General features: G+C 37.3%; 1 protein-coding gene across 1 annotated transcript; it reads left to right on the top strand.

Moving 5' to 3' along the window:
• Positions 1-336: 336 nt before the first annotated feature.
• On the top strand, positions 337-8,136 carry LOC147230645 (uncharacterized). The gene is made up of 4 exons (XM_086154087.1): positions 337-502; positions 3,226-3,358; positions 4,192-4,321; positions 6,664-8,136. The coding sequence occupies exons 2-4, from the start codon at positions 3,241-3,243 to the stop codon at positions 6,878-6,880; spliced, it is 465 nt and encodes a 154-aa protein (XP_086010213.1). The 5' UTR covers positions 337-502; positions 3,226-3,240; the 3' UTR covers positions 6,881-8,136.
• Positions 8,137-20,598: the final 12,462 nt, after the last annotated feature.

The following is a 20,598-nucleotide window of genomic DNA, read 5'->3' as shown; positions in this document are numbered from 1 at the left end:
TCATCTTTCGCTTTTGTTCATACGAACGGGTGCTCAATTCAGGGAGTTAAGTGAAGAAACATCTTGTCTTTTTTTCCATCACAGAGCTGAGCACAAGCTCAGACTGGCAAAACCCTTGAATGATGTCATTATTGAGGGATCCAAGATTTTGTCCAAGTAGACACACACACACACACACACACACACACACACACACACAAACTGTGGTCAAAAGAGATGAAACCGAGGGGCTGGAGCTTCGCCTTCAACCTCAGCACCTTGAACGCTGCCTCTGTAATGATGGGGCTGCAGCAAACTTGGTTGTGTGCGTTTGTTTGACTTCCTCAATGGCATTTGCATATTTGTTTTTTTTTTTTTTTTTTATTCACAGTAGGCGTGTGCTGTGTTCTCTTCTTATTTTGAACGTTTTGCACGTCTGTCACTGTCTTGCCTGCCGGTGAGCTTCACAGTTGAGGAGAAACAAATAAACAACAACAAAAAAAAAACAGCTGCAATCAAGCAGGTATGTGCATGCCTGTTAAAATTTTGCACCAAATATCTTAAAGTCTTATATTTACTTATAATCTTATATTTTTAAGCTGATAGTATGTGGGAAACACTGTTTCTGAATCATTATTAAAAAATAAATGTGTTGATAAAAGCTAGCATTTAGCACTCATTTTGTTACAATGCTACAATTCACACTGTAATTGTGAAAGTTGCAGTAAGAATTAAAAAAAAAAAAGGTTTTCATTGATATTTAAACATAAATTGTAAATTGATGCATTTTGCATTTAAAAGAAAGAGAGCTAAATACCTTCCTCTCAGTCACACTGCACAGGGCATGAAAATGTAATACAGTGTCTGCTTGTTCATGTTGAGTGTGAATTTGAATAAGGCATCAATATGTCATACATACTGAATAACTTAAAGAAATTTTGTCTTTTTTGCCTGCAAGACTCTTGACAAGTTATTGATTATTAACTTTTCAGTGACTGAAAAAGTAGTTTGACTTGCAGCACAAAGTTATGTTAGTCATGCTACAATAATTCCTTTAAGTATATATGTGTGTGTGTGTGTTTACATATGGAATTCTATTTACTTCAGTGATGTCAAATAAATAGACCGTCATGCCAAAAAAGATATAAATATGTCTTTAAAATTGAGTAATTTGTAGCTCAAAGTAAAACCATCAATTTTAACACAAATTTTTGGTGAGAAAATTAAGTATTTACTGATCAACTAAAATGTTTCAGGATAAGATTGCATGCAGTGACACAAGCCAAGGTCAGTTTGATTTAATTCTGCAGATACAAGTTACTAAGTCCTGAAATAAACTGTGGACAGTGTAAAAGTTACTGGAACACATGAGGAGCAGCAAAGCCAGCTAGTGCAGGTTTCTCATAAATTTTTGGTGCTGGTGAGAAGTGGCTTTTAGAATCCTTATGAACAACTCAACTCAAGCTTTATTTCAAGCCTATTTTATGCATCTTTTTGTTGAATAGATATTATCTATCTTTTGCCACATCAACAAAAAAAATTGCTGTTCATTGTAATTGAAAGAGTTCAGTAATATAGTGGTAAGAAACACTTTGATTTTAATGACATGGCATCCTTCGATGCTCCTTGCTGTGCAGTTTTAACGTTAGGATCTGATTCTGATTTGCTTTTAGTCTTTTTAGAATTGACCGAAATTCAATTATCATCTTTTTTCCCCACGTGACTGCAGAGTCCACCTGTTCCGTAAATTCAGTGTCAGCGGATATTGTTCCTTCGTGGGTCTTAATTCCAATATGAAAATATATACTTGCTGGAATCAAACTTGCTGAATATCAGTTGAACAAAACCTCAGTTGTAAATGTCGAATTTCCTCTAGAATGCAATTTTTGTGAATGGAAATATTATACTTAGACCTGCTGGTAACTAAACACTCTCAATTATAAAATCTGCGTTTTTCTTACATTATCCTTAAAAAAACACTTATAACTTAAGTCCCAGTTTTGTATTTTGCAGTGCTGCAGTCTAGATAACTGCACGTTAGACACGTGTTTGTGGACAAACATGAACGTGTCTCTGCAGCTCACCGCCCTGTTTTCCATTCAATCCATCAGTTCTGTTTTTTTTGCAGGAGCTTCATGATTGAATCAGAAATCATTCCTCTTTGCAAAGCTGAGCGAGTTTAGCCTGCGGGCTCCTCTCCTGCCCTTCTGTCTGACACGCCTGCAAGACATGGAAGATCATACATGTGGCAAAAAAGTTGATCTCTCTATTGAAATGGATTCTCTGAGGAGAGGCGGTTCTTAGGAAACAATGTTCCGCCCTGTGTAATGTCTGGGGCACACTTTCTTGGGCGGGTCAAAACAATATTTTTAGGTTAAAATAAAGAAGGAGAGGTGTACAGACATGAGCAAGTCTGTGGAAAAACCACAGAAAATGTTAAAACCTTTTAAAACAGTTATAATGCGAGGATAACAACAATTTTCCTATTCTTTCAAGGCAAAAGTAATAAAATTATATATCAGAATTTTGTGCATATGTCCCTCCATTACTGTCTATTTAGATGAAAGTTAACATTGTAAAGCGTCTTTGAGTACCATGAAAAGCGCTATACAAATCCGATGTATTATTATTATTATTATTATTATTATTATTATTATTATTATTATTATTATTATTATTATTATTATTATTATCTACCTTAAAATTAGTGACAATTTGGGGGAAGATTTGAAAGTGAGGGCACATGTGATGTAACTGTATCGGTCATTGTGGATGAAATGTTGTTATATTTTCTTTTAAATACATTTTTAGTAAACACATTTGCCCTCATTTGATAATAACCTCACTGCAGAGTTTCATCGAGCAGTGTTTTTACCAGTTACCAGTAACAATAACAGTTTTAGCGACATTTTTTACAGCCAAAATTGGGTAGTCTACATTTGTGCTATCTCCACATGGAAAATAAAATAATCAAAGGCTCTAGTTTCAATATTTTCAAGGGGGATATAAAATTTATGTTATTTCATGTGCTTCTAGCTAATATTTGGGTGTGTTTAATGCAATATACTTTTCAGTCTCCATCTGGTTTACGCCTGCAACTGCGGAAAAAAAGACCTAATACCAATACCGATAGTCTTACTCGCCACTTTTGATTCAAAATTTCCAAACAGCAGTTTCAATTCTTACGTGAAATTAATTGGTATGATGTTTTTAATAGACAGCAATTATACCGTTCTTCTCTGCCAGGTCGTCCTTTGGATCATGGTCCAAAAACTGAGCGCGTTGCTGTTGGTGCTCGCTGTTGCAGGGTTCACTGTGACGGCCCAAAGGCGCCGCACAACATCGACCAACACAGACGAGTGGAACTACAAGGATGGCTGTGAGCACTCAGATTTTCCTCTTAGTTAATTGTGGGGCAAAGGGGAAATTCAGAGCTCCTCATGAAAATGTCTAAACTAGAGGTGGAAGATTATCCTGCAAAACTACTGACTGAGAATCAATATACATGTGTGCCTGCTGCTATTCGGTAAAAACAAAGCAGAAATTTTAAGGAAAAAATATCAGAGAAGAAGATATACGTTGATAATTTTTTTTTTTTTTTTTGAGGATGATAAAGTTAAACAACTGTTAAGTTTTTATCACTTTCTTGTCTTATAACAACGAATTTCAAATTTTCTTCTGCATTCAATTCAGATCAAAGCTTGTATTTGAGCTGCATTCATCACATATGTTTACTTTTTAATTTATTTTTCATTTTTATTTTTATCACTACAATTGACAAAATTATCCCTCTCTCTCTATACACACAAACACAAGCAAGCACACATACACACTATATATGTATACATTCTTTATATTTTTTTTAAATAATCTTTTTTACTTTATCAAGTAAAATATAAAATAAATATATAAAATAGAGAAACACATAATAAAAAAAACAAACAACAAATAAATATATATATATATACACATATACATAAAATAAATAAACAAATAATTCAGACTATATATATATATATGTGTGTATATATATATATTTTTTTTCTAATTTTATTCATTTATTTATTTTTAAATTTATTTTTAAAATGTTTTTGTTTTTTTTTCTTTTTTTTCTTTTTTTTCTTTTTTCCTTTTTTTCTTTTTTGTGTTGAAGTAAGAAAAGGTGGTGTTGTTTTTCAAATTGCTACCTTGAATCTACTGTGTGTTTTGTAGCTGAGAGGGTGAGTATGCGGGGAGTGGCCAACCTGACACAAATTCTGGACAACTGGAGGTTTGACATTCTGAACCAGATAAAGGGACTTCTGCAAAACGATCACCAGTCCCTCCTGCCTGACTATGCCAGGTACGGAAGGAGATATTGTCAATCTTACACACTGCTAGATTTGAAGATAAAGATAAAGGTAAACTTTATTGATCCTAATTACTTTGGCGCTGCAGCATAACAACTAAAAAAAATAAAAATATGTAAAATGAATGTGAATATAAATGTAAGTAGAGAGCAATATATATAGGCAGCGAAAAAAACCCAAAACATCAAGGATAATAATGGACAACATATAGGAATCATGAGGGTGAAAAATACACAACTGGAACAAAAGGACAACATAAATCATGGCAATAGCAATGAATGAAATAAATAAACAAAAACAGGCAGGATGTGTGCAGGCTGGGACAAACAGGGATAAGACATTGACTTGAAGAGTTCAATTTGCACGCGTGTGCTATGTTGCATTATTATTCCAGATGAGAAACATGAGATTGCACATCCTGAGCGTGACACCATCCTCATGCAACTCACCTGTCGAGTCTTTATGTTTGTTTCTGCTGCTCTCTAGTGGGCTTAATCATAGAGCTCCATTATTGCCACAATCATGGAAGTGAAGTTACGGACGTAACCAACTTTTGCTGCAAGCTTCGATTAACATGTGAATTGCATGAAAAAGGATAGCATTATGCAGAATGTAATTCATCATAAAGGCCTTTTGTTTTCGAAGTAAAGTACAGATTTTTTTTTAATGCAATGTACAGGGAATTTCAAATGCTTGATTCAAACAAATAGATAAAAATGTAGTTTGGGTATAGTAACAAACAAACAGCGGTACATACAATATAGAAGAAACTGTGACAGTGCAGCAATAAGATACAAATATAGTAAAAAATATACAATTTCCAAAAAAGATACATTAATACACCAGAAATGTGAGAGACAAATAGTCTTTTTAACGCTAATAAAAAACATCCAGTCCTGCCTACATAGCACTGATTTTTATGGAATTTTTACTTCTTATGAACATGTAAAAAAAATCCTCAGTAAAATCTGCATTTTATGCCTGCTCAAGTAGAATGTAAATAAGTAAATCAATAATCCCCTCTGCAGGACAACATATGGTCATATCAAAATATTGCCTTTCCTCTTTTTTGCCCTGCTGTTTGTTTTCGGGGCCACGTGAGGGAAAGAACCCATCGCTAAGAATACCCACAGGAATGCGGTTTATCTTCTAGCCTGTAAATAAGAGTGGGAGTGCAACTCCGTGACCCTTGCATCATCGGCTCAAACTGCAAATTTGGAAGATAAAATAGAAACATGTTGTTATTCAGTATGAAAGAAACAGGTTATAGTTTTCCACAAAGAAGTGTGGGGTTTTCTGCTTCCTACCGCAGTTTAAATAGACATAATTATGGTCAAGAGGTCAAATATTCTGAACTGCGTGCCTGAGGGATCCTCTCTCAAGAGTTTCTTTATGCAGCTTTTTTCTGTCTATTGGTTTGTACAGGAAAGGACTGAATAAACTGCTGGTAATTACCTGATAAATGCTAGGAAATTAGCATGGATGTCACGGGAGCATCTACATGACAATGTGAAAAAAATGTGCAAGAAAAAAAAAAGAAGATAATATAAAGAGAAAAAAAATCAGTGCTTTGAAAAATCAAAAAATTACCAGAATTTCAAGATTATTAGAGAAGGCTTGCTTAAATCGCCATTGTTGAATAGTATAATTATAAAACAAATACAAAAAACTTTGCGTTATCAAACATTTTTTTTTTCCCATTGAACAATTTTGATTCAAAATTAGAAAGGATTTATCAAAAATACACTGCTCAAAAAAATAAAGGGAACACTTAAAAAACACATCCTAGATCTAAATGAATGAAATATTCTTATGAAATACTTTGCTCTTTACACAGTTGAATGTGCTGACAACAAAATCACACAAAAATGATCAATGGAAATCAATTGTATCAACCCATGGAGGTCTGATTAGGAATCACACTCAAAATTAAAGTGTAAAAACAAACTCCAGGCTGATCCAACTTTGATGTAATGTCCTTAAAACAAGTCAAAATGAATCTGTGTTGCTTCCTGAGTGGACACTATGATTTCACACAAGTGTGATTGACTTGGAGTTACATTGTGTTGTTCAAGTGTTCCCTTTATTTTTTGGAGCAGTATATATTAGATGCAATATTAAAAATAAAAATAAATCTGCAAGAAATAAGAAATGATGTGAACTATTGTGTGAGAGCCATGAAGGTCATAAAAATAAGAAATGCAAATGATGTAAGTGCACAACGAAACCCAAACAAAACATGCCATTTTTTTTTTTCTTTTGACATTTTTACACATTTTCATCGATTTTGAAATAAACTTCATCACATGAATTCCACCTCTTCCTTCCTGTTCAGAATCCAGCCCTTGTCTGAGGCCTTGGATGACCTCTACAAGGAGTTCAACGCCCTGAAGAGTCACCTCGGCGATCTCACGGAGAAGTTTACGGGCATAGAGACCTTCATTGATGAGCTCAAAGCAAACAGGGGAACCACTTCGGGTCCAGCTCCTCCCTCCGTTGCCCGGCAGCCGGTGAGGAGGGTGATGAAGAAGAAGGCCACCGCTGCAACCTAACCGGCTGGAGATGAGACATCTTCTGCCGTAATGTCGCCGGCTCTCTCTGATGCTTATCCTGCTTTAAACAAAGCTTCAATGTTCTTCAAGTCCGTCATTAAAAAAATCATGTATTATTCGATGTGCATGCAAAACAACGGGATACATTTATATAACGGTTAATTTGCACATCTGTTCTCTGAAAGAGATGTCATTTTATTAAATTTAAGAAAGAGGTCCTGAAATCACATGATGCGATTTCTCATAATTGGACATAAAACATTTTTTTTTTTTTTTTTCTGCAGTGTATAAGAATCTCGGATTTAATCAAAAAATGAATCACGGTCACAACACACTTGGACCAAACACTTTGTACCAAACACATGTATTAACGTATCACATTGTTGTATTTTAATCAAAGAATCAAAATGTAAAAGCAATACCATAATTTCATGTTATTGAAAAAGAGACGCTCCTTACAGTGTTCAGCTGAATCGACACATATAGCTTTATTAGGGCTGAGGTAGAAAATGTAGAAATAACTTCACTCTACTAAAATAAATATCACTTCCCATTCACAAATTCACTTTCGCTCTCATTCCCACTTCTTATGTGACGTCTCAAAGGTTTTAAGACGGATGCTGCAAAAGAATATGTAAAATTATCTTTATTCTTTTTCGAATTTTTACCGGTTGAACTTGTTGGCACGAGTCTCACGACTTATTGTTGGTCTGATCATATTATTCACTTCTTTTGAATGTCGGAAAAGTCAAGTGTACGCCGAATTTATCAGTAGTTGTTTACTTCAGGGTTCATAGATTTGCTTTATTTGAAGAGAACTTATAATTAAACCACTTTTAAGAAATAAAACGTATGGAATACAGGGTAAACGTATGCATTCAGAAGCGATAAACCCATCTGTTGTTCAAAGAAAACGTCATTTAAGTTCACAGATATTGCCGAAAAGATATTCAAATCAGATTTTTGGGGATGAAGTCCTTGAAGTACTGCATGAAAAATAAATCCGAGTAACTTTACACACATTCTTAACATCACCAAATAATACTAGGGATTTCATTTGAGACGCACTCTCGTTCTTGTTTGTATTGGTTCAAGTGAAACATTCTGTTGGAGATTTTGTGTGTGTTTAGTAAAACGGATTTCTGATGTTTTTCTTCTGTCTTTTTGACAAACATGCTTGTTGGTTTACTGCTGCGACATTATGTTAGCTTCCAATAATGTTGGCTCCCAATAAACTTAAATATGGCATGAATAAATGTGGCCTTTTTATTCTGTTGATATATAAAATACACAACTCACACACACAAACAGACACACACTCGTGCAGTTTTGAATTTCTGAAGCATCCGGTCAAACATTGTTTTGTTAACTCGGCTTTTTCTTTATAGTTTACGGCAAATATGTCAAGTGTTAAAAGGCGGTTGTGGTAACAAAGAAACTTACACACTTGTGGCTTAGCATGCAGAAAAATAAACTGATCTTTAGCAATCTAATTAAAAGATTGTCAATGTTTCATCAATAGGTATGAAATCTCATTCATCCCAGGCTTCATCTAAAAAAACAATTTTATACAAAGAATCTTTACATGGTCCAAAACTTTCATGGGTCATTTTTGTGTTTTCTTTTTAGCTGTGACCCAGTTTGTCTCACACCAGTCACTGAGGAACATTGTATAATCCCATATACTGTCACAAACTGTGTGTAATCTCTGCTTGCTCTCAATTGAGCAGGAAATGATGTGAGAGAAAGTGAATACAGGTCAAGCTTTGGGAACAAGCAAAACTAGCTGTAGCCTAAGAGCCAGAAATAGGCAATTCATTCAACAGATAATGGGATGGATGATAAAATTATTTCCCTATGAATTAGAAAAGAGAAGGTTTATACTGTGCAACTATTGACATGCTGGATCATGACATCTGATGTCATTGTTTTCGGCGATTCAAAATGTCACAGATGTCCAAATCGACATCGAATCACAATGAAATCTATTTAAAAGCCCGGCTCTGGAGTTTGGTGTCAGTCAAATAGAAAATGGGGCATCGCTGTTACAAAACATTGTAAATTGGATGAAAATGTCCCTCATGCCAGTAAAGCAAAACATGTGAAACCATAATAATAATAATAATATGATAACAAAAATCATGCGTTCTTGGTTTATTTAAACCCTTTGGTTATATTCGCATTAAAAATCAACACTGTGGTTGATTCTTCTGTTGCAGAGGTGGGCAAACTACGGCCTGCGGGCCACAGCCGGCCCGTTGGTCTTTTTAATCCGGCCCGCCAAAGATCGGCACAGAATCCATACTTGATGTGAATGATCAATGATTGGATCAATTAACTCGGGAGCTCAAACAGGATTTATCTTTTACTGTGGACGTACTGACACACGTCAAGCATGTGAGCTGGATGGGAAGCTACAAGGGAAATACGGATTTGTGCATGAAATGCAAGCAAACGTCGGAGCCTTCAAAACCAAGCTGGTTTTATTTTCAAAGCAAATGTCAGATAATGTTCATGACAAATGTGTTTTTTTAATTTTTTATTATGTATTGTATCTTATGTGGCCCGTCTGTCAAATTTTAAAAGTCAATGAGGCCCCTGAGCCAAAACGTTTGCCCATGTTTGCCTAGCGAAACTGTTCTGGGGTTCACAATTAAATGCACTTTTCAATTACATCATGCAGTTTTTTTTTTTTATTTTTTTTAATTAAATAATGAGTATAGTTCCTCTCTCAAAGTGAGCAGTATTTATTGCTGAAGCATCAAACCGAACCTAACTTCAGATTCAATTTGAACAGTGACTGCAGCGGGACAATTGTATTTAGAATTGAACATGAAAGCGGGCAGCGGACACTAAAACCTCTTTCTCTCAAGCCATAATTCATTGTCACACAGCATTAGTGGTTCGTCTCACCGGACCAGTTTCACTGACCAGAGCTCGTCCGCTGTGCACGTCGGCTTTTGCTGCCAAAGGGAACTTCCATCAATAACACATTTGACGCTTTCTGGTTTCAACGGCGGGCCGTGCGATCCGTTTCTTCCTCTTATTGTCAACACAAAAATTCTAAAATCTTGCACTTGCTTGTACCGTGTAATGCTGTAAACACATGCTTGACCTCTGACCTTTCCAAGGCGGCAATACGTCACAGGTGAGACGTCGCTATCGATCCAACAGCTCATCAATCAAGGCTTCCTGATACGAGAAGTCAAAACCGCTGCCCTCCGCAGTGATTACCCGTGCGTGTTTTCCTCGGAAGAATTTCCGGAGGAGCTCGGCGCCGCCGTTTCAGCGCTGCTTCGGCAAAGGAGAGCTCTTGAATAGGCTTGAAACTTTGCCAGGCAAATTAGCACTCGTCTTCATGAGAAATAAGCGCCCATTTAAAGACATTTCCTTCTTCTTGGTCCAACGGTTGAATATTTGAGCTTCAACATCTTGTATGAAGTCCAGATTTAAATTCAGTGATTTAAGTGTTTCTATACTAAAACAAACAAGAAAAAAAAAACAGTTATATATTGGCCATAAGAACGCTTATGCAAAGGATATAGATGAGGGGATGGATAAAAGAAACATTGGATAAGATAAGATAAGATAAGATAAGATAAGATAAGATAAGATAAGATAAGATAAGATAAGATAAGATAAGATAAGATAAACTTAATTAAGCCCCATAGGGGAAATTCTTTTGTCACAGCAGTGTTTCGGTTATAATGTCCAAAAATAAAGAAAGTGAAATAAATATGAATATAAATACAGAGACGGAAGATAGGAGACATCCATGAATAAATAGACAGTAATTGACCGTACGGAATAGTAAGGGTGAAAAATACACAATCATAACTAAACGACAATATAAACGACAATAGCGATGATAAGAATAGAATAAATAAAATAAAAATAGTCAATGGTAAGAAAGACAGAGTTGGGGCATGATGTGAATCAGTAAGATAGTAAGATTGTGGAAGAGTTAAATGGTAAAAACAAAAAAAAAAAAATGAAAAAAAGAGTATTTGCTTCTGTTGCGCAAAATAAAATGCCATCGTTGTCCTGTGTTTTTCTACAAAAAAAATCAAAACTTATTTTCCCGTTGAAGACTTCATTGGTATTAACTGAAAAGCACAGGCTTTCAGTCACACCTGTATAACACATAGGGAATAAAAAGTTGCGGGCCACTGACATTCCCTCAGACTCACTCACATTTCTTATTTCTAAAAGCGGCCTCTTTTGGCCGATAAGGTAAACAACCTCTAAAATTCACTTGCACGCCCTTCCTCAACAGGCAATGGTTTTAAAAATGTCCAGGTGAGCAATGACAGTGAGCATTTATCATCACCAGCAGGGCAACACTGAGGTGGAGACCGATTTGTCATCTTGCGATGCGGAGGGACGCCACGGCCGCCGAAATGGGCTCAGTTTGAATTTGAGCAAACTGAGGTTTCGTCTGTAAAAAACGGACAGCGTCGCAGTTTCCGTGTACGTGGGGCTCCCAACTCGAGATGGCAGTGATTTTTCAAAATTGAATGATGTTTAAAGTCTTTTCCTTGCCGGTTTAAATCGGGTTTAAATCTATATTTTGATTTTCAGGTTTTTCTTCAATTCGTTAAATCAACCGCTGTTTCAAAGCCACATTTCTTGACATTTTTTTTTTTTTATATATATTTTTTTTACACACGGGAAAATATTGTTAAAAATGACTATAAAAATGATCAAGCGACTCATTTAATGAGAACTTGCAAAATATTAATTTAAAACCCAAATAGAGGTGCAGACATTGGGAAAAGGGTAGAAGTAAATGTCATATAATAATACTATGATTAAGGTAAACGTATTTCAGCTAAAAATAGACACTGGCCGGGAACTACAGTTTGAGAAGTCACGGTCTGGTGCTTTGTGCACGTCTATTCATTTCCAAACAGAGAAATGCAGTGACCGAGCAGTTTGCTGCATCAGCGTGATCTTCGGGGTTCTCAGGGGAAGAATATGATGAGCCGCTTCCACTCCTTAATTCTAAGATTTTAATCTGCAGGAGTTGGAAGACACTTTGCACACTGTTTGCAGACCGACTGGTGAAACTCACGGATGAGCGGCAAAGGAAAAGAGGCAAATGCAAGCGTGAGAAACCCATTTAAAGAAGAAGCACCCCTGCTTGTGTTTGCCAGTCAGTCAGTGGAAATTAACATATCAAATAAATAATTGATGACAAAGGAAGACAAGGGATTAAGTGAAATAAATGATTCTGACTCCAAGAATTGGCAAGAGTTTATTTAGCTTTAAGATCCAGACTCTTCTAAGATGTGGATAAGAAAACCACGTCTGGATATTTTTGGGGTCACTGCATTCAAATGTGTGTGTTTCTGCAAATGATCACATCTGAGAATTTTTTTTCTTGCATACAAAGACTTCATAAAAAACTTAATCTCTGGGGTTTACATGTTCTCGACATGCTTGTGCGGTTTCACTTTCCTCATACAGTAGATAAATGATAATCCATGATAATCCGCGAGGCCACATACGGCCTAATTTGATGTCAAGGGAGCCGCACCAGTAAAATTTTACCTAGAAGCAACACAAAGTCCAAAATTTTCCTTTGTTTCAGTGTAAAGGAGGTAAACAGGTACATAATAAAAATATTTATATGCAATGAACTGTTCCAATAAAAAAAAAACATGACGAATTAATATTAAAAATGAATAATAAAACAGAATTGATTAAATTACACCCTAAAAATATTGTTGAGTTAAAAGAGAAAATCTTGTCACTTTGGGAAAATTTGGCACTAGAAATAATCAGAAAATTGATTGTTAGCATGTATAAGAGGAGGATTAATGTTTACAAGGCTAACGGTGGCTATTCTGGTTATTAAATCAATCTTTTAATTTTGGCCGTTTTTTTTTTTTTTGCTATTGTTTTTGTGTTTTTTTATAGAAATAAGAAAAGAAAGGATCACTTTAACAATGTCACCAGACATTTTTTCATCAAAAAATCATTTCGTTTTCAAATTTTGAAGCAAAAAATACCTTGCAAAGTCCCTTTTTTAATTTTTCCTTGCCCATTTTTTTTTTTAATAAACCCACTGTATAAAACCCCCAGATGCAGGCGGGGGGCCACAAAATATTGTTGCGAGGGCCACAATTGGCCCCTGATGTAGAGGGTAATTTGATTTACTGATAAAGTTACATTTTAAAGAAAAAAAAATCTCTTGAATATATTAAAAGGGGAAACAAAAATCCCTAAAAATAATGTGCAACTATTGATAAGTAAACATTCAAAAGCGCGTACCGTCCAAAAATGCTCCCAGTCTATCGCCTGCCATTAATATTTGTTCTGCATTTGATTTCCTGTGCAGAAACAAATTGTGATTAATAATTAAGGAGTGCCATTTGCTGTTTCCTCATGATAGGAGCGTGCAGCCACCCTCTACCAGGAAACAGTCCAAGGCCGCAAGTGTAATTTGTTCCATGAATTTATGTGCTCAGTTACAACAAGGATGGTTATAAAAAGGTAACGACCCCTCTGATAAGGAAAGATTGCATCGCACTTCTTCGTATCCCCTCCAGACGACACAGGACCGGCTAAATATTTATCCACTGTGTCGGAGGAGTAATTAAATTCTTCCTTCTTAATTCCCCGTCATTATAAAGATCAGAGAAGAGCAGGAACCTCTGGAAGAAGTGCTGCAATATTATCTTATCCTCATGAGGAGATGAGGTTTGTGGTGCTTGATTAAACAGTGAAACATTTTAATAACAACAGGTTTTATTGAACTGATTTAAGGGAGACAAACTGTATCATTAGATTTGCATAATAGTTGACTCTTCAATAACTCTTTATTGATTATTTTCGCTTCATATATAATCAGAGGTTTCACTCTAGTTCAGCTTGTTTGGCTAGAATAGAAGTAAAAAGAAGGTCATTGAGTAAAAGAGAAAAAAGTTGTATCATTTACATTTGATGTTGCAAGAGTCCGGGTTTATGTAAATCCTGTTACAATATGATACATTTATATGGTTACCCAAGGGTGAAGTTCCCTTTCCTATCACATTAAACTTTGCTTTTCAAGTCATTTCTTTCAAGTTTGCAACCCATTTCAGACTGATTTAGAGCCATTTCACACCGTTGCAATAGGAAAGAATGTGTGTTTGCAATGTGACCGCTGTGCAAACTGTCCTGCTCGTGTTAAATATACAACATCACTCTCACCACAAAGCTTATGCTGCAAAAAATAAATAAATAAAATAAAAAAAAATCGCCTATTAAGCCTTATTCTCTGAATGTTATCAAATGAAATCTGGGTACATTTACATATTTTTTGGTATCCTGGGTGTTGATGATACTCTGGATTGTCACTATTAAAATTTTAAGAGGTTAAAACAGTATTTCTCTATGAACCTGAGTGGACGCAGAAGATTTTCCAATATTTTCAGTTTGTACGTCAACCTTTGCCTCAACTGTTACTGACCCTTTGGGGTGATCATCTTGCAAATAAGATACTGTTTTTGCACTCAAAGTATCCTCACTCTACTAAAATGATAATCTCTATCTCCACAATGACGTCGCTGCTATTAAACACCGACTGGTGACTGTTGCTATGGCAGATCATCTCCACTAAGTTCTGTTTTGCAACAGTCTGACCGGATCTGTTGTTGGTTTCCGACGGTCTTCTGTTTCATTACTGCAAACAAACTGAGGCGGGCAGAGTAATCCCTCCTCCATCTCTCTGTCACTGCTTCTAATCCACATCCCAGATGCCCTCCACTTCCCCAGCCAATTCTGTTCATGTGTGTGTGTGTGTGTGTGTGTATGCTGATAGAATTTGTTTGGAAACAAAGCTAGAAACAGCTGGGATCATGGAGATTCTGGAGTCACAAACAGCAGAAGGCGCTGCATCGCTAACCTGTTCCTGCTAACCTGGTAAGCATTCTGGCTTCTTGTCAGGTGAAATAAATTGCATCAGTTGTAATGAAGATAGCTGGAAGATGTGTTCCGTTTCTTTTCGGCCCCTGTTGTTTTTTTATGAAAAACATGGCTCTGCAAAATGACTGTATATGGCTGATGGGTTTCTAGAAGACAAAACACTTTCCGGATGGGCATTTTGGGATCCAGAACCAAATCTGTGCAGAAACATTTCCTGAAGAGTGCTACTCTAAAAATTACCAACATATAATGCTCATACAGTAGCTGAGGACCTGCATACTTGTGCCTTCAAGCCCCACTTGAGAACTTAGAAAATCATAATAATGCTTTATTAAGAATAATAAAAGCCACAAATATTCTTCTTTTCTTTTTGGCTTCTCTTTTCTTGCCTTGTAGTTCCAACCTCAGCATCTTTCTACCACTATATTCACCATCTACCATCGCTACATGTCTATCATGAGATGAGATGAGATGAGAACAACTTTATTAATCCCGAAGGAAATTGTTGTGCCAGAGTTTCAAGTAAAAACATTACAGTAATAGATAATAGTGGAAAGGAGGAAGAATAAGAAATATAATGAAATATAATGAAATATAGATTGTCTTAGCTGTTAGCAGTAACTACAAAATCATCTCAGTCTCTGTATCAGTTGACGCAAAAAAACATATGTAAAAAACAACGATTATATCTTTAAAAATTAAACTTGATATCAAGTATGTTTAACTCAAATTATCTTTTATTTAAAAAAAAATTGATTTGAATGACAGCGGCATGGTGGTTTCCTCCGGGTTCTCCGGTTTCCTCCCACAGTCCAAAAACATGTGGTTAAGAGGAAAAAAAAAAAAATTGGAAAATGAGCCCGAATGAGCGAATGAATGTTGCGCGTCTTTGCGTGCGTTTCTGCGATTGACTGGCGACCAGTCCGGGTTTTACGCCGCCTCTCGCCCGATGACAGCCGGGACGGGCTCCGGAGTCCCTGAGTGCAGGATGTGCGGTAGAAGATGGATGATTTGAATGATTTCCCTTGCGATTTTCAATATTGTAGTTCCGTGTTGGGACATCCCATTTCACGAGCGGTAGTTTTCTGTAAACTCTTCCGCTGCATTCTGTAACGTTTGCACACTTTTTTTTTTTTTTTTTTTGCAAAATGCTTGCAAGAAACGCTGCTGAGGTCACAACACGGCGCGATGCTTCTCATGGAAACTCGGCGGGAAGCCCCTGACAGTTCAGTTGACATTTACGGCGTCTCTGGTCACAGTGGGTCACATGCTGTCTCTCAACAGGATGGCCTGCTGGTCACAGGGGACCTGGTGGACCGAGACATGCAAGGTATTAAGACTTCAACGGGCAAACTTTCCCCACAGACAGACAGGTGTTGCCGTTACAGGAAAAGAAAATGCATCTAAGCACGCAAACACATGCAAACTCTTTAAAAACGTAATTAACACGGTGCCTCCAAAAGTGGCCGTGTTTTTGTTTTTGTGATTTTAAGATAATAATTCACCCGTTGTCTTCCGACCGAGGCGGAGTTCCTCCAGGTGAGCAATGCCATGAGTTCAGACTCTTCCAAAGAGGTGAAACATGGATTTTGTAAATGGATTTTGAAGGTGTAATGCTCAATATTGGCAGTGGCTATGTCCCCACAGGTGGGATGTGGGTTAGAGGAGAAGGAAAAAATTCTGGAATCAGTTCGATGAAGTGGTGCAGAATATCCCCCAAAGGTGAAACAGTGGTGCAGACTTCAATGGACATGTTGGTGCAGGCAATAGAAGTGATAAAGACATGATGTGCCGGTTTGGTATCTTGGATAGGATCACAGGGGGACAAATAGTGGTTAACCTTGCAAAAAGGGCTGTAGCAAATATAATTTAACAGAAGCGTCAGGAACATAGGGTAACTTATAAGAGCAGAGGTTGGAGCACAATGTACAAGACTACATCTTGTATAGACGACGTACCCTGAAGGAGATAAGTGACTGCAAAGAAATTTGTGGGTGAGATGGTGGTTTGTAGGATGAATCTGGTGACAAGGAAGATAAAGAGGACAAAAACAGAGCAGTGGACAAAGTGGTAGAAGCTGAAGAGGGAGGAGTGTTTTCAGGGGGAGTTGAGAAAGGCTCTGGGTGGTCAGGGAGATCCTCCAAATAACTGGAGAAAAACAGCTAATGTGATGAGGGAGACAGGGAGGAGCATGGGTAGTGTGTCGTCTGGAAGAAGAGCAGAAAAGTGACAAAGTATAGAAGGAGACTTGAAGGTGGAATGAAGAAGTGCAGGAATAATGGAGATGTGAAGAATGGTGGTGTCAGGGTTCACAGCTGATCCCCGTTGTAATCTGCGCCAGCTGCAGCAGATGCCGCTAATCGAGATCCCTATAAAGGGCAGCGGCACTCTCTGCCTGGTGCCGGGGGGATTGTGGTCTTCATGGATTACTGTGGGACCCTGCCACGACCCGGACCTCACCCCTGCTATGACCGGACCCCAGGTAGGACCTCCTTTCCCTTCCCGAGTCACGGCCGGGCCCAGACGGCCGGCGTGACCTCTGTTCCCTTCCGCAACCCGTACTGTTGAGGCCCAGCCTCTGCCGTTCTGTCTGCAACTCGTCCTGTCTGCATCCCGTACTGTTCAGTCTGCCACCCTGCCTGGGGCCCGCCCCGTCTGCAATCCGTACGGTTGAGGCCCAGCCTCTGCCGTCCAGTCTGCAACCCGTCCCGTCCAGTCTGCAACCCGTCCAGTCAAGGCCCAGCTTCTGCCGTTCTGTCTGCATCTCGGCCAGTCTGCAACCCGTCCAGTCCAGTCTGCAACTTCAACCGAATAAAAGCGCTTTCCACCCATCTCTGTCCCGAAGTGTGGTTCCCTGCTCGAGTCCGCCCCAGCACATCGTGACAGGTGGTGACTAATTGAGGAATAAATTTGACTAGCCAGACTATGAAGCTATGGGAAAGAGCGGTAAAACTAGACTGAGAGCAGAAGCAAGCACCTATGAGCAGCAGTATGGGTTCATAACTGGAAAGAGTACTACAGATGCAACATTTGCTTTAAGAATGCTGGTAGAGGAGTGTAGAGAAGGTCTGAGGGAGCTGCATTGTGCTTTTGCACAGGGTGCTGAGACAAAATAATATTGCACTGTTTGAGGAAGTCTGGAGTAGCAGAGAAGTATGCTAGATTGGTGCAAGACATGTATGCCAACATTGTGATCCGTAGTGAGAGCAGGGAGCACTTGGAGCAAAATCTAGAGAGGAAAAAATCAAGAAAGAATTTGTGTGTGAATGAGAGGGACACGAGGAACGGTGAGGCTACAGGGAGTGGACATAAAGACGATGGAGGATTTTACATACTCGAGGTCAACATTTCATGGCAATGGAGAGTGTGAAAAAGAAGAGAGGAAATGTAGGGTTGAATGGATGGAGTGAGCATCTCTGTGTGAGGCTGTGGATCCAGATGATCCGCTTCATTCAGTTTTTTAATATATATTTGAAATAACCCTACAATGACATGGTGACAATGGCAATATAATGAATTAATTGAAAAGGAATGATGTATCAATCGCAAACTGCCCAATCAAACTCTCTATGGAACATTAGATGCAAGAATGACCAAATGATGTTTGATGTATGTTGTGTGATGTATGCTGGATGTAAATGTATAGTTACCGGAGAAAAACAATATTTGTGGGTGGAGCAACAAAAAAAAAAAGGTTAGAAACAAGTGTAAAAATCCTGTTTTCTTCTTGGGTTGTTTAGGTATCTTGTTGCAAATTGGATAGAAATGTCATTTAAATATGGGTCCAGAGCTCAAATAAAGGTCAAAATATAAGACATTTTGTTGGCTTCTGATGAGGAAAGAAGTCAAAGTGTTTTCAGATACTTTTACTTCTGCAAAAGTACATTTAATATTGTCAGCATTTGTGTGTGGGAGTATGTATGTGCCGTCCACTGTGGTTCCACTGTGATCTGATGCCAAACGTGGCAGACTCCGCCGTCTGCTTGGTCTCCGTGACTGGCCTGTGAATCAACGTTGAAGTGTGTTTTCTGTGTGTTGGCTCCAGTGCAGAGGCCATGTGGCCACTGCAGGTTTTGGGACAGCAGTCCATTCCAATGCCCCACTGGGCGAAGTCCTTTTTGTAAATGTGTTACGAGCACTTACCCTCCGCATAGTCTTGGATCGTGGGAAGAAACTACAGAACCCAGAGGAAAAGCATTAACCATTATGCCACTGTGTCTCCCACAATATATCATAATATGCATTTTTTCCCAATAGTACATTTACTTTTCCTTGCTTTCTGCCCTTTTTGATTTGATCTGTGGTTAATTTTCTTGAAAAGTATTGGTAAAAAGGAATTTAACTATCATCTTGATCAGGGGTGGGCAATTTATTTTGGCTGTCGGGACACATTTGTGATTTAATTTTTATGAGTGGGCCAACTAGGTAGCATTTAAATTGAACTAAATGAAAATTGCAATTGAAATATTTACATTTTTCTGGTATTTTATTTCAATTTTAAAATCATTAATGATCATGGAAATGTACCGACATTATTTGGTATGTAATCATCCATGCAAAATGAAAAAAACAGGAAAAATAAGGAGTTTCTAAATTCAATATTGATTGAAGCTACTTATTGAAATATTCAAAGAAAATAGTTTGGCGGGCCGGATAAAAAAGCAAAACGGGACATATTTGGCCCGCGGGCCGCACATTGCCCAGGTCTGATCTTGATCATAGCAAAACAAAGAAACAGTAAACATTCCAACCTAAAAAAATCAGTTTAACACTCTTGCCTCATTTAAGTGTTAATCCACTGTACATGTTATCAAACAAAAAATAAAATGAAAATTAAGGTTTTGCCAGGATTCCTAAATGTAAAAACAGATTTAGTCGAGTTAGGTTTGAGATTTCGTGTGATCAGTAGATGAGAAAAGTGCTAGTTGAAACAACTCAGCTACCATGAGCAGGGATGGCGCTTTTATTGATTCTCAAAGCATAAAAAAATATAAAACTTTATATTTTTCACATACTGTATTTGGGTTTTGTCCGGCTGCTATTTTCAGAATTACATCTCAATGAAATGTAAGATAAGATAAACTTTATTGATTCCCATAGGCGAAATTCTTTTGTCACAGCAGCAACAAATATGAATATAATTATAAATAGACAATTAGAAAAAGCAAAAGATATCCACGAATAAATAGACAACGGAGGCAACAACATCAAGGATAAGAATGAACAGAATGAAAAAAAAGACAGTAAGGGTGACAATAGCGATGGCAAGAATAAAAGAAATAAGCAAAAATAGTAAGGATGCAAATGGGCTGTGACTGACAAGGATGAATATGAGAAAAGCGGTTATTTATCTATTTAATTAATTTTTTTTTTCTCTAAAATGTCATTGTATTGGGATTAGAAAAATCGTTTGTGAAAAAAAAAACAGATTAATTATACACAAGTGACCAAATATCTCATAAAAATGGCACACAATTGGTCAATAAAACAGTATTCGAGCAAAGTGTTTTCTCGAGAAAAACAATGGCATTCCTCCTTCACTGTATTCCTTAACTTGTCTTTAAAAGCAAAAATAGAAACACATTTTTATAATTTAATAGATTTTTGGAGATGATTCCAGGGCCTCCAGAGAGCGCAACAACTCTGGGAAAAAAAAAACAAACCCTTTCAATATAAGAATATCAAAACTAGTTATTACTATTATCTCTTGAAATGAAAAAGCTCCCATTGATTCAAATATAAAGCAATGCCAAATTAATATTCCTACAAATCTTTTCCTTTCAGCTATTTTGTGACCCCCTACCTGA

The sequence above is a fragment of the Fistularia commersonii genome, chromosome 10 (genome assembly GCF_037954325.1).
Source record: "Fistularia commersonii isolate RoL2024-O1a breed Wild chromosome 10, RoL_Fcom_v1.0, whole genome shotgun sequence".
NCBI classification, from domain to species: Eukaryota; Metazoa; Chordata; class Actinopteri; order Syngnathiformes; family Fistulariidae; genus Fistularia; species Fistularia commersonii.
This window is presented reverse-complemented; position numbering and strand designations above follow the sequence as displayed.

Coding starts and splice junctions, on each gene's coding strand:
- LOC147230645 (XM_086154087.1), top strand. CDS start 3,241: ATGGTCCAAAAACTGAGCGCGTTGCTGTTGGTGCTCGCTGTTGCAGGG. Junction 3,359..4,191: donor GTGGAACTACAAGGATGGCT/GTGAGCACTCAG, acceptor TGTGTTTTGTAG/CTGAGAGGGTGAGTATGCGG. Junction 4,322..6,663: donor CTCCTGCCTGACTATGCCAG/GTACGGAAGGAG, acceptor CTTCCTGTTCAG/AATCCAGCCCTTGTCTGAGG.